Source organism: Gasterosteus aculeatus, chromosome 9, assembly GCF_964276395.1.
Source record: "Gasterosteus aculeatus chromosome 9, fGasAcu3.hap1.1, whole genome shotgun sequence".
Taxonomy (NCBI): Eukaryota; Metazoa; Chordata; class Actinopteri; order Perciformes; family Gasterosteidae; genus Gasterosteus; species Gasterosteus aculeatus.
This window is the reverse complement of record NC_135696.1, coordinates 868,431-882,709: the sequence shown is the minus strand read 5'-3', so window position 1 is coordinate 882,709 and position 14,279 is coordinate 868,431. Positions and strand designations below refer to the sequence as shown.

General features: G+C 43.5%; 1 protein-coding gene across 11 annotated transcripts in view; it reads left to right on the top strand.

Moving 5' to 3' along the window:
• rbfox2 (RNA binding fox-1 homolog 2) overlaps positions 1 to 10,321 on the top strand; it is a 31,202-nt gene extending 20,881 nt beyond the window's left edge. For 4 of the 11 annotated variants that reach the window (XM_040186284.2, XM_040186281.2, XM_040186283.2 and 1 more), the window contains 7 exons: positions 2,906 to 2,993; positions 3,529 to 3,585; positions 3,672 to 3,864; positions 4,383 to 4,428; positions 6,548 to 6,636; positions 6,755 to 6,827; positions 7,365 to 10,321. In XM_040186284.2, the coding sequence (XP_040042218.2) occupies positions 2,906 to 2,993; positions 3,529 to 3,585; positions 3,672 to 3,864; positions 4,383 to 4,428; positions 6,548 to 6,636; positions 6,755 to 6,827; positions 7,365 to 7,409 (591 nt within the window). In that variant the 3' untranslated portion in view covers positions 7,410 to 10,321. Of the gene's footprint in view, positions 1 to 2,905; positions 2,994 to 3,528; positions 3,586 to 3,671; positions 3,865 to 4,382; positions 4,429 to 4,792; positions 4,830 to 6,547; positions 6,637 to 6,754; positions 6,828 to 7,364 lie in introns of all 11 variants that reach the window. The other 7 variants (XM_078080646.1, XM_078080647.1, XM_040186282.2 and 4 more) reach the window with 3 other exon arrangements.
• The last annotated feature ends 3,958 nt before the right edge of the window (positions 10,322 to 14,279 follow it).

Genomic DNA, 14,279 nt, shown 5'->3' with positions numbered 1-14,279 from the left:
ATCTTTTTTTGATTTATTTCTTTGTTAGCATGAGCTCGGTTTTCAGTTGCAAATGGCCGTTGGAGATCAGACACACCATGCTTCTGACATTCGCTCTGGCTCTTGATTTAAAAAATAAAAATCACGCTTTCTTTTTACTCGCTACTAAAGCTCCTCTGCATGCAGGGACTGGAACGTCTCGCACGCCTCTCTGTCTCTGTGTGTGGGTGTGCAGGACTGAAAATGTGGAGGCCGGGGAGAGAATGAACACGTGACGGGAATGCGATAGGTAGCAGTCGTCTTCTCTCTTTCTGTCTTATGATTTCTCTGTTCTTCTCCTCCGTCTCTCTTCACTCTTTTCTCACCCGGCCAGTCCGTCCGTCCGTCTGTCTCTCCTGGTTTGTGTGTCCCCATATGCACCTGCATTCCTGCTCTCCCCCCTCTTCCCCCTCTCTCTCCCCATTTCTGTCCGTTTCCCTGTCCTGTCGTCAGGTAGCATAAACATTGGAGGTTAAGTTTGATTTTGAGTGAATATTTTGTCCGTTATTTGAGTACATTCTGGGCCATAATAACGGGTAGTTCCCACACCCAAGGCACATTTTGTTTTTCTGACATTCTCTGTGTCCGTTTGTTTGACCCTTTGCCAACTTTTATGATCTGTGTTTGTAGTGTTTTTGTTCTGTTTTAAGCAGTTGAGGCGAGTGTTGTCAAACGGCAGATACTAGCTGACTGTTGACACGTGACCTGTTACATCACATGGTGGGGGTCGCTTTTCATTACCTCCTTCTGTTTGTTTTCTTTTGACTTTTTTGTTTAGTTATTTGGTTCATCATTTCTTTCTTACATATATTTTCTCTATTTCCCTGATGATTTTGTGTATGTTGTTGTTGTTGTCAGTCTCCACGGTAACTGCTCGCGTGTCCTCACGCCGTTTCCCTGGCAACGGTAAGTTGTGTACACATGGCATCATCTTTGAATGACCCCCCCTCCCCCCCCCACCCACCCCATCCGTCAAAATAGTGAAATGAAATGCACCCAAATGAAAGAGACTCCTTTACTGAAGGGAGCCCGCTTGATTGATTGATTTGACAGAACCCGATTGGCTAAGCCTGTGATTGATCGGGGAGGTGGTGAATGAATTGATTACGAGGTTAGCCATTAATCGCATGGCGGTGTAACGGCCACCTGTGTAACCGAATGTACGTGCAGCAGCTCCGACTAGCACTGTTAATGCATTCATTCCAATCACCTTCTCTAACCGCACTCAGCATTTAATTCCAGAGCCGGTTCCTGCATGGTTTACTCTCTCTCTCTCGTCACGTAGTACCACGTCATCTCCGTGTCGTGTCAGCCAATAGCTTCATTTCTTTTGCACCGTAGCGGGAAGAGCATGCCCAAGCATGAGTGCCATGTTAGCGTCCAATAGAGAGGGGATACGAGTTGTCTGTGTACCACGGCGTACTGCAAGACTAGATGACCACTTCCTGCGCCCCCTCATAGACTGCAGGCAGTTGTAGAGGTGCGGCCGTTTGGACTTGAACATTCAAATTTAAACATGTGGATAGTGTGCGCTCCCAGAAGAGGAGGCAAGCTTAAAGTTCAACTTCCAAGTATAGCTACTACTACTTCATATATAGATATCTACGCTTTGAGTATTCTAACCTTTCTGAAGAGAACAAAAAGCTGCCGTGGATGAATCCGTAGACCCCAGCAGACCATGTGCCACTGATTGATTAAGCCTCTTCTTCGTGACGAGGTGTCCCTGTTTTACTTTCTGATCGGTTTGGTTCTGGACGTGTGTGTGTGTGTGTGTGTGTTGGTGGTTCGTGTGCTTCGAGGCCTCTCTGGTGTGCCGCACTGATCTGGAATGCCTGGCAGTGTTTCACAACCATGGTTTGATTTTAATTTTCTTAATTTTTTAAAGTTCTTTTGAGGAATGATGTTTGCATCCCCCATCCTCTCTGTCTTCATCTGGACTTCTTTCTCTCTCGCTCCATTCATCATTTCTCCATTGTTGCTGCTGTACAGTTAGATCCAACGTAGGCAAACGGGCGGATGTATATTTGTACGTGTGTATCGCATCTTGTCGTTTGTTCATTAGGAGAATTGCACATTTGAATGGATTGTTCACTCTCCCTCTTGCTCTTCTCTCTCCACATCATGTATGTGTTTTTTCTGTGTCTTTTCATGTGGACTGGCTCCTCTTCCTGCATCCCTCTATATTTCCTATCTCTCTCGTTTCCTCTCCCTCCCTCCTTTTTTCTGTATGGTGTGTATTGGACCGGGAGGGCTGCCGAACCTTTTTTTGATTGGTCTCTTGCTGCATCTGATGCTTGCTGATTGGCTGGTTTTGCTCACCTCTGGTGATGTAATGCGCTCTCGATTGGCTGCGTGTAATCTGTGTATGAACTCCTTGATGTTTTTTTGCATTGTGTTCAACTGATGAATCTGCCGCTTAATTCACCTTCTTTTCCCCCCTTTTCATTTTTCTTTGGAAAAGGTAGCAAAAAAATGGTCTTGGATTTATTTTTGAATGCTTTCGTTCTGAAATATTTAGTTGTTTTTTCTGTATTCTGTGTGCCAATGGTTGCATTGTTTGTGTGCAAAACTGCCTGACTTACTCACCAGGATCCTCGTTTTCAATGTCTCTCTCCTTCAAAAGAAGCGCATGCGTCAAACACCACCGCTGCTCATCAACCGAATTAACCGCTGTCATAAGAACGACTGTTTCAAGTGTAATGACACCTCACACTTCACGTTCAGCAAAAAAGCAAAACTCTGATCATCACGTGCAGAGAATCTCCCTCTGAATGCATTCCGTTTAAGAAAAAGATTCCAAAATACAAGATTCTGCGTCATTTTTCAATGGCTGTTGTTCCGCTGTGCTGCGTCGACTCGGACGTTGACCACTTCTTCTGGTGTGCAGGTGAACAACGCCACAGCTAGAGTGATGACCAACAAGAAGATGACCATCCCTTACTCCAACGGGGAGGGCCTCGCGGCGCTGCCATACGGTACTGTTAAACCGCGCAACACGTCATTCTATCCTCATCCTCTCTAACAGCTAACCATTGCTGTTATTGTTGATAAAACTATTCCATTCGTTTCAAGGGAGAAGTGTTGCTTGGTGTTTTCTAAAGCGAAAAACTCACATGGTTAAATGACCCGTTCAGCCCACAAAAACACAGACATTCAGGCGCTGCCACGCAGCAGTAAATAAACCGGAAAATATATCAAACGGTTTCCCTTTTTGTCTTAAAATAATTACTAAAAAATGTCAAACTCATTTGATCTGAGCACTCATCAATGTAATAGTTGCACCTCACACACCCCACAAAGCAAACCCCTATTAACTACACATATATATATATATATATATATATATATATATTTTTTTTTTATATATATATATACATAAATATGTGTGTGTATCATGTTGATACAACTACTCTAAAAATCGGTGTATGTAGCAGATTCCTAATATCACTCTGATAGAAAGCACCAGTCCTATATATTGATTAGATGTGAATCTCTTTTTGTCGCCTGCAGCCGGCTGGAAGTTGAGTCCCATGGTGGGAGCCATGTACAGCCCTGAACTCTACACAGGTACGACCGCCACCGCCTCACGCCTCACGCTCATTAACCTTGTTGTGTTTGAGATCGGATGCACAGATAATGTTTCTGCTCCGAAGGCACTTCAGCCGATCTGTCCCAACTCCTCTGTCTCTCAGTGCCGGGGTTTCCGTACCCAGCAGCAGCAGCGGCGGCGGCGGCTGCCTCCACCGCCGCCTCCTTCCGAGGAGCCCACTTGCGGGGTCGAGCCCGCCCCGTCTACAGCGCCGTCAGGGCCGCTGTGCCGCAACCCGCCATCCCTACCTACCCGGGGTAAACGCACGCACGCACACACACACACACAGACTGATATCAAAGCCGCACACTGCTGTTTGCAGCCACAGAATGCATGCCGTCACTCAGTCAAAAGAGCTACTTAATAACGCTGTGCGTGTGAACACGTATTGCACATGTAGTTGCTGAGCTGAAATACCATCAGAGGCTGACGGCTGTAGTGATCGAGTAACCGTAGTAACCGTAGTATCACTCTGAAGTTCCTGCGCTTGTTTAAAGGAGGTGGTATTTTGTCTTGCATGTTGCACGGTGTGTAATAATCTCACCCTTCTCTCTTTTTTCTCTCTCTCACAATCTGTTTTTGCACCGTTCTCCCCCCCCACCCTGATCATCACTCTTTGTTTGTTGTTTCCTGCGATGCCCACATGGTGGCGCATCGCACCACCCTTTTTTTTTGTTTTGTTTGTTTTGTTTGGACTTTCCACAACAATCCCTCCTACCTCCCTCCCTCTCTCCTTTCCTTTCCTTCCTTCTTCCCTTCCTCTCCTCTCTCTCAGTGTGATGGCCTATCAGGATGGCTTTTACGGTGCAGCTGATCTCTATGTAAGTATACTGCCCTCCCCTCTTCTGCCTACATGCCCCCCCCCCTCCCCCTCTCCCCTCTCGGTTTTCAAGTGTGACACGGCACGGACCAAACCCGTAGAGACGCGTACCTTTGTGTGTTCCCCTGGACTCAATCCTAAATTAACTTGTTTTAAATTTGAATTACAAATGAAACTTTCCTACAATCTCCCATGAAATGTCCTTTCGATGGCGCACACTTTCATTCACGCGTACGCTCCTCCAGGGTTTGTCTCTGTGCATTTGTGAGTTAAGTTTGCACCAATGTGATAACGAGTGTGTGTTTGCGTGTGTGTGCGCGCGTGTGTGACCAGGTTGACAATAGCTGTTTCTGTTCTCTCTGTAGACTAGTGTTTCAGGACATTAGTGGCAGATTGCCCCAGGTAGGGTTTACGCACTCAGTGTGCATCCTCCTCGTCTCCAATGACTGCGTGCTGCTAGACATTATTGACCATCTCAGATTGAGACGCCTCCTCTGTCTTCTTCTACTAACTCACTGGATTCTGACATGGGTGGAGTTGCGGAAGGGGGAGAAAATAATGATGTTGGAATCTGACTTTGTGAAGAATGCGCTACACGACGTCCATTTACAAACACCTGCAGGGGAGATGGGTGTGCCTTTTTAGGGAAAATCAGGTTCAATATTGCAGGTCAATACTTGAACAGTATTTTACCCAAATCTACATTTAGTCTATTTTGACATGGTGACACCGCACAGCAAAATTCATCCCTCAGTTTATGACTTTTCGTCATGTTCTACCATAAAACGCATTTTATTGTGTTATCTACACATTTCCATCACACATTTTTATAAAAACATCAGAAACTGTGATGAGAAACGTCCACAGCTGATGACTGAGATAAAAACAAAAAAGGCCTACATTTAATTTTTTTTACCCTTTGTTTTGTTCTACTTTTACCACAAACCTGAATTACGGGTTAGAAAGCAGCATTTCCACGATTAGAAACACAAACCGGATGCAAAATAAATGAGAGATTTTGTCAGCGGCCTGAGGGACGTAGGAGAGCTTCTATCAGCAGTTAATTCCGACCCCTTCCAGGAATCTCCCTCTCTGTTTCACCTGTGGCATGCTAACTGAATCCATGTCGGCATGCAGACATATCGACAAGGCTGACTCCCCCCCGTCCCTCCTATTTCCTCCCCCCTGGTTCTCCTCCCTCCATAACCTTTTTTGACACCTTTTGATTGAACTTCTTGCTCCGTTCATTTTTTCTTCCTCGGCCAATAATTAAAACCTTTTGTTTTGTTTCAAGTGTCATCTGCCGTTTGCCCCCCCGTCCTCTTTCTATTCCCTTTATTATTCCCTACATCGTCTTTCCATCCCCTCCCCTCCCCCACCTCCCGAGGGAGGAGAGCCTTCCTCCCCTAGCGGCAGCTGTGTGGTCCTGAATGCGGGGACTTGTGACTGATCCTTTAGGGTAGAACGCAGCGGTGTTTGTCTGGTTTTCATAGGGATGTTTGGCCTAATACGCTGTGCGTTTCTGAGTTTGGGAACAGCATGTGATGTCTGTCAGTGATTGGTCGCTGGGCCACGTGTGCGTTAATGTGTGTGTGTGTGTGTGTGTCTGAATGGCTGACTGTCTCCTTTCCCCTGTAGTTTTACTCTTCTGTGTCTGTTCATCCACACGTAAATAATGACACAACCATCTTGCCACCCCTTCCCTTAACAGTGTGGGTTTGGTAGGGGACGTTATGGGTATGAACACTCTCTCTCTCCCTCTCTCTCCCTCCATGTCCAACGCACAGCGGGGAACAAATAATGTCAGTCATGGGGGGAGAGACCCACGCAGAGCCTGAGCTACGTCCTCGTGAATGCCGTACTGCACCAGATTAGCCAGTTCTGCTGACTGTCTGCTTGTTAATCTTTCGCTGTCTTCTCAGCATTTTTTTATTTTTTTTTGCTCACAATGTAACCCCCCCCCCCCCCTCCCCCCCCCTCCCCCTTTTTAGATTAACTACTTGTCCTGTCAGTGTGCAGAGGAAATACAGCAAACCCCTTTAACAATAATTTACCCTTCTTCCTCCCTTCATGGTGTATCTTTCTCCCCCGCTGGGCACCACCTCATTGCCTCGTCTCAGGGCGGCTATGCAGCGTACCGCTACGCCCAGCCCACCGCGGTAGCGACTCCCGCGGCAGCGGCAGCCGCGGCGGCAGCTTACAGTGACAGGTGGGTGGAGCGCGGCACGTGTCCGAGCCTCCTCTGGCGGGCCAACGGTTGCAGCATCCTTTATTTCCCCTCGTTTAAACCACAATACAACAGCTCATGTCTTTTTGTTTTCTCGCAGCTATGGACGAGTTTACACGGCAGACCCGTACCACGCCGCGCTCGCCCCCGCCGCCTACGGCGTTGGAGCCATGGTAGGTCCCTGAAGCCCGTCAAACATTCACATTTCAAAAAAAAGTATCTAGCCGCTCATTAGGTTTGTAGTGCAGTCAGTATTCTCACCTGGATAACAAACTGACCTTAAAATCCATTAAAATCCTAATGAGAATGTTGATTTCATTAAAACACTAAATCAACTTTACTGTGTTCATATAAAGTACAACGCAGTAATGTAGAAGTCCAGCATAGAAATAAACATTAAACACTAAAACGGTTTATGTGGGATTGATTTTGAAATAAAACTTCCGTAGCCATATTTGTGGTAATGAGTTAACACCCACGGCGGCTCATTCTTGTCTCAATTCTTGGATAACAATGGAAGTTTGTGACACAGGGAAACGCTATAACCCCAAAATATAATAGTATAAATATACTATTTTGGGGTTTGATTTTGATCTTTTTATTTATTTGTCAGTAAGGGAAACTTAAATCAACAGACTGATCATTAATGAGTCAAAAGTCATTTTGAAAGGACTTTATTCACTAGATGTTTATCTTTATTTGTTTCACAGGCCACACTGTACAGGGGAGGCTACAGTAGATTTGCCCCTTATTAAAGACACTACATTTCCCAGGAGCTCCTCTCTTCCATTGAATTTCTCTGAAAGAGCTCCCTCTGTTGCCGTGGAGGTGGACTGCACCCAGTTTTAAACAGTGGAGTCGACTCAACAAAGATATTTCAGATCCCTCCCCACAGCAGTCCCACGTTTTCGTATATACGCTACTACAGAAATAGAGGAATGCTGTAATAAAGACTGACGGATGGCCTTTACAGTAAAAAAAAAATAAAGACTTAAGATGGCCACCTTCCCTATTGCACGGCTGTATTATAGTCCCCTCTTCTTAATCCCTCGGCACTCAGCAGCACAAGACTCGTGATGGAGCCCAGATGTTCTTCCAAAGGCTGTATGTGGATAACATTTAAACAGCTGTCGACCGTGTGTGAGAAGAAAGAGCTGGGTGCTGTGTGGCCTGCACGCACTCAACATTTTAAGGAAAAAAGGAGGGAATCAAACGTGTCTACAAAACGTCGGAGAGGCAGGACGGCCCATGGAAAGGGAAGCTTAAAAAAAACAAAAAAAAACATTTTGAACCAGAACGACGAGTCACCGACGACGAAAGCAGCCGGCGATGGGATTTTAATGACAGAATGAGCGGCTTTCCAGCGTCGGCGCGTTGTTGCACAGGGGCGACTGGACGCGGCGGCTGGGAGGAGGTGACGTGTGACGGTTTCTATCGCTGCAGGAATCACGGCCGAAAGCTGAAGGGAGGGAGGGTTATTAGAGCTGTTCCTTACCTCAAGTTTTCTTAGTATGTGGAAATGGTGAACCTTTAAACTTAAAATTGTTATGATATGCAAAGAAATTAGTTTAGAGAAAAAAAGTTACCAAATTATTATTATTATTATTATTGTAATTATTCTCATTCATATTCTTATACAAGCATTATTTTGTTTGACTCTGCAGCCAGTGCTGTTATGGGGCATGTAGATCCAACAGTGAACCTTGGGGTTAACATCAACAAAATAAGCATCTGTATCTCAAATACTCCACTTTATGAGCTATAAGACGCTTCTATAGTCTCACGTCCTTTTTCTAAAGCACAGGATTCCGCTGCATTCTGTGTGCGACAGCCGCTCAAACACTACGGAAAGATCAACACTAAGACAGAATTGACTTTTAGCTTTTAGATCCAAACGACATCGTCCACCCACGACCCCGGGGTTCAGGTATTTGTTGGTCCTTTGATGTAGAGATTTATTATTTGGATTTTCCCCTCATGCTCCATCTTTTATAGAGCAAAGTCCAACATTGAATGAGTCTTCCTGAAACATACTTTAGTCGGTAAATGTGTTTGAGACGCTGCCAGCAGCGTTTTCCTGAGCAAGAGAGCGATTCTGGCGAGGAATTAATAAAAAATATTTAAATGCAAAACACCTTACTATTGTGCATATTTCTATACTGTTGTATTCTATATTTCCAACACGTGGCTTTTATTTTGCTTTTGTTTTTGTTCCAAAGATTTGTAGAAAGCACATTTTTCTGCCGTATGTATAAATATATTATCTTTGTTATTGTTATTATAATAATATGGCTGTCTTTATTTACTTATTTTTCACTTTGTATGTCTTTTTTTTAATATATATATAAATATCTCTTAAGTGTTGTTCCTTCTCCAGTAAGGTGCAAATTCAATTTAACGTTTTTTTTTTTGTTGCTTTGGAATAAAGTTCTTGAGCGGAGAGCGTATCTGAGAAGGTACAGACTAGAGGAGAGCATGTAACACTACCAAACCAGTCCTCTTGGTTAAATATTCAGTCCGTTTGTTTTGGGTTGATTATAGGATCCGTTAGCATGACATTCTACTATTTCAAAATATACAGGAACGACTGGATTTTTCTCTTCTGTCCATGTTTTAGTGACTGGGACATTTGGGATGAATCAACTTAGTCATGTAGCACTTTGGTTTTACCCAACTGTGTTCCTGTTCTTGTTAGTTTTTCATTTGTTTTTAGTTTGAAGCAGACTCCTTACATTTCAGTGGTCGCGCCAGGTTTGTTTTAAGATAAGTAAAATGTCTGAACGTGTTATCACGCATTCATGATCAGGTTGATATTCCAACATGGTGGAGAAACAAAATGTCATTGTGGGATATGATCGAAGTTGTGTGTTAAATGAGATCTCTTTCTCTCTCTCTCGCATTTATATATATATATCTATATATATATATATATAGATATATATATGCGCCTAGTATTTTTTCTCTCTAACGTGTTGACAACTTCTACAGTTGTATTTTCCATTCCTCACATTTGGAAAAAACGGTCAATAAGATTTGTTTTTCTCTACTGAATGTGCTGCTCATAGATTTTCTCATAATTACATACATTTTATTTGTCATGTCTCACAACCGGATGAGTTCTGAAGAAGAAAAAAAAAAAAAAAAAAAACTAGCCAAAGATGCTAACTTACGGTCCCCAGCGCGTTCTGCTTGTGCGACACGCGATACACAAAGGCGGACATGACGGCATGGACAAACCAGCATGAGCGATACTTGTCGAGTTTGAAAACTTTTGCATGAATCTTGTGTCTTTCATATTTTGACTCCTGAGCAGCCGAGCCTGGTTGCGTTCTTCTTCACCACTAAAGCGTGCGGGCAGCTAGCCGCTTGAGGCTAGCCAACACAACAAAGAGCACAGTGCAAACAAAACAACACGTGGCAGCTTCATCTCCCCTGTCTTGGTTTTCTTGCCACTGTATTATAGTCGACTATGTGGCCATTCTTCAGTTGCTATGGTTTCCTCAATGAACTTTCCTCTATCATGTCTATATCCCCCTTGACTGCCATTATGTTTTTTAGTTATTGAATGTCCATATAAAATGTTTTATATAAAAATGTTTTGTTGTGATCTCGCTTTCAGGTTGTTTTCTTTTGGTATTCTATTTATTTAGTAAAATGGATGATCGTATTCTTTTGTCGTTTTTTGGATTACTTTACACACAGAAGGCGACGGCTACTCACTAATTTATGTCTTGGTAATGATCCCCGATTCGTATCCATTAAACCTGCAACAAAACCTTTAGTCTAATCTATCAGATATGGTAACCTGGCAGAACTGTTGTAACAGAACTGTTACTTCTAAGTTTCTTCACAGTCGTGTGTCTACGGAAGTCCCGCAACATCTTCTAATGTCAGTTTCTTACATGCAAAAAGTCTTGAGAATAAACTCCCGATCCGAAGCAACAGCAGCTTGGAGTCTGCAGCATGTGATCTGAACAGGGAGAACGTTTAGTCTCTCTCATCTCTTTGTAACCTCACTTTGTCTATAGTTTGATCCACCGAGGAGATGTAATTCCTGAACATGCAGGATGAAGACGTGGGCCGGAGGATGCCAAAGCAGGCTGCAAAGCGATCCGAGCTGCACACAGCGATGAGTACAGCCCCTCGTCTGCATTTTGCCTTTACAATCGCCAACCAATCCCCCGCTGACTGACTGACTGCAGTGGTCCCTGGTGTTTGTGGGCTCCGGTTGGCCGTGATGGTGACTTCAGGTGGACATGCTACACTGCTACCCAGTGACGTTGTCGTCAAAGCTTCAGATTCCATCCGCTTCCAATCGAGCAGCACCCCAACGTCCCTCCCATTCAGTCTGCGTGCATTAAGCCCCAAAGTGGAAATGTTCCTAGTTTCATTTCAGAAATCTGAATGCCGCTCACATACGATGCATGTTGTTGTAAGCATGTCAGCATTGGCACAACATATGGAACAATAGCATTGCTAACATGCCAATGTTCAGCAGCTTAATGGTTACATCCCAACGTTGGCGTGTTCGCATGCTACATTTGGCTAATAACCACATACACAGCTGAGGCGGATGGGAATGTTGTTTTATTGTGAGAATAGAGAATTGGTCTGCATGTACATCATCTGGGAGGCAGGAAGGTGTGTCTAAAATACCACGTCAGTTTAGATATTTCAGCCTGTCAGACGGTTGATCAGTTTACATATTGATTAGCAGCTATTAGCAGCCTATATTATAATATTTGTTAAAGATTTTGTATTATTTCTCTGGAAATTCCCATCAAGTTCTCACCTGTACGCCAACGTTTCTTTAGGGAAAATATTTATTGACAGTTCTTGATAGTATGCACATATTTATATTCGTTGTTAATAAAAATAAAATTAAAAAGGTACGGTTCTAAATGGGAGGAGGGTCAAGGGGTAGAAGGGTTAAGGGAAAGGAGCAAAGGTTCATTGGTGATCTACATTCAAACCGACCCTGACCCAACAGATGGCGTCCATCGTCTTCCAGTAATGCAGCAGCTAGGGGGGGTATGGTGTAAGTGTGGGGAAGGACGTTTGGGGCTATTGCCCGAAGCATAGACACCTCAATATTTTTATATATTAAAATGAATATACAATTTGATATGGAACTTATTAAATTACATTTTCCAATTTGGCCCTATTTTTTAATCAGCTTTGAGGAACAAAATCTTTGTGCACGTTTGCCAAAACGGACCTAGCGGTTACACAACAGGCGTCTGGTCAGGTGTATCGGTGGGAGGAGAGCAGGGCGAGAGGGGGGGCCGGAGGTTTATTCAGACTATTCCGTGTTTGGCCAGGTCGCTGAGCTCCATGTCCCCCAAGGCCACACCACTGTGCTGCCGGGGATCTTGGCTCCAAATCTGTGAATTGTGAAATCCATTGGCTTCATTTTGTTTGTTCTTTTCCAGGTTGTGGTTGTTTTTTAATGTAGTGAGGGGGAGTAAAAATGACTCTCGTTCAATATTAAGTACCCTCACCCCTTCTGTCCGGGTTTAGGCGCCTTGCTCTTGAATGTACGAGCAGCGCTTCCTGTCGGCGGGAACTCCTTCGTCTGGCATCTTTCAGCACTGAGGGAAAAGTCTATTTGAACGTGAGACCCCCCTCCGTCCCCCCCCTCCCCCTCCAGGCCCTGTTGCTCCGTGCCCGGATGATGTAACAACCTCAGGTTACGGTTAAAGTGTTCACCAAAGCTTCCGCAAAGCCCTTAACAACCCTGTTACACAAAGAGCTTTGTGTATTTTTACACCTCTTGGCAACTTTCACGTTACATTGATGCCATGTGAGGTCGGGACATCGGCAGGTTCACCTAAAGCCTTTGAGTCAACACGCAGTCTGAGGCTGAGGAGATCTTCACCTAGCAACACATTAACAATCTGCTTTATTGCAAACGTTACCAGCAATGTTCTTTAACCTCTCATGGCGTCTTTCAACAAGCAACTTGTGGGATTTTCTGCGATCTTCCATAAAGTCTCAGTTAACCAGATGGTTCTTACACTTACACTACAAATCAACCATAGCTACAAAGTTAGTAGATATGGTTTTCTGTTTACATGGTCCATAAACATCTGAATCTGTACCGTTTTTGTACCACTTACATGTCGCCAGCCAGAGTGGTGAAAGCACTTGAGGGGTTAATGCACACATGTTGTAAAGATAAACAACTAAAGTAATGTCTATTTCACTCTTATAATTACCTTAGAGAAGGTTGAAATTAAAAAAAAGGAAGATGTATAAGACAGGATGCTAAGTGTACCGTCCACTATCAAGGTTGTGGCTTTGTTCCTCTTCAAGACATATGAGGCTTTTTTTCCTAAAGTGATCAACAACAACAGCACAACCCAATTACAGATATTCCTTCTTATAAACATGAACATTCTCTAAGAAAACCCCCAAAACCCTCATTTAATTATTTTGGGACATGATTCTTTTAATTATTGCATTGAAGAAGATGATCTAACAAAAAAAAATGTAGCTCACTTTTGCTGAAGCTTGTGCTTAAACATTTGACAGAAAAATATTCAGAGCTTTATCTCACATGTCACTCGATCAGCTTATTGTGTACTATCCTTTTAACCTGTAGCGGTAACCTGCAAAATGAAAATAAAATGATCGAAAAATAGAAATTGCTGAAGCTAGAAAATCAACTAAGTTCATATTTTCTCTATCAAATAATAAAAAAATGGAAGATTTAGGAGCAAAGTAGGATGTTTTAACATAATTATGGAGTGTCTCATGTTTGACGACCCACTGTCACGTCACACTGATACATGTTCAGCTGTCCGATAGTGTCGCAGCGTTGAGGCTGAGTCTGGTCCGTGTTTGTGTCCGTGAGGCTGAGCGTTTAAGGCTCGTCCCTGAGCTCACAACACAGGCTCCATCCATAGTGTCACTTGCATCATTGAACATGACACCATCTTGAATGTTTTACAATTACTGCAGGGCTCTGTGTCTTTACAATACTACTACTGCCATCAAGATGAATGTGTTGTTTTTTCTTTTAATTCTATATGAGAGTATTTCAATGCTGTAGTTGCCAATTGTACTTTGTTACATTCTACTGTTGATAGTGAGATGCTACATACAAGAACATTTAAGGGAAGGGAGTCTCTGAAATGCAGCATCTGCTGGTTCACCTCTTTCTGTTATTCAGTTTTTGCACATTTACCATGAAATGTTTATGATATTTGAGCATTTAAACCTCCCGTTATGTTTTCTTAGCCTTTTATCACCGAATAGTTTGAAGACCTTTTCACAGATTTATAGTAAAAACAAGGGACATTGTTTAAACGGCTTGTTATTCAAATAAAATAAATTACTCTTGTGTTCATACCAAAATGCTTAGTTAAATGTCCCACGATTCCATAGCTTGAGGATTAAATGGTAATGATAGAGGTGCAGTTCATTGGGGGCGGTGAGTAACAGTCACAGACTGTAATAATAATAATACATTACACCACAATAATTCACATAAATTCACATGTTGGGAGATCAGCAGTGACACCAGGTACAAGGTCCCGTATTTATATCTCCATCTGGTTCATCTGGTGTCTTCGCGGCTGAGCCGGTCCAGAGGAGAACGGAGAGTTGGCGCACGGGACAAC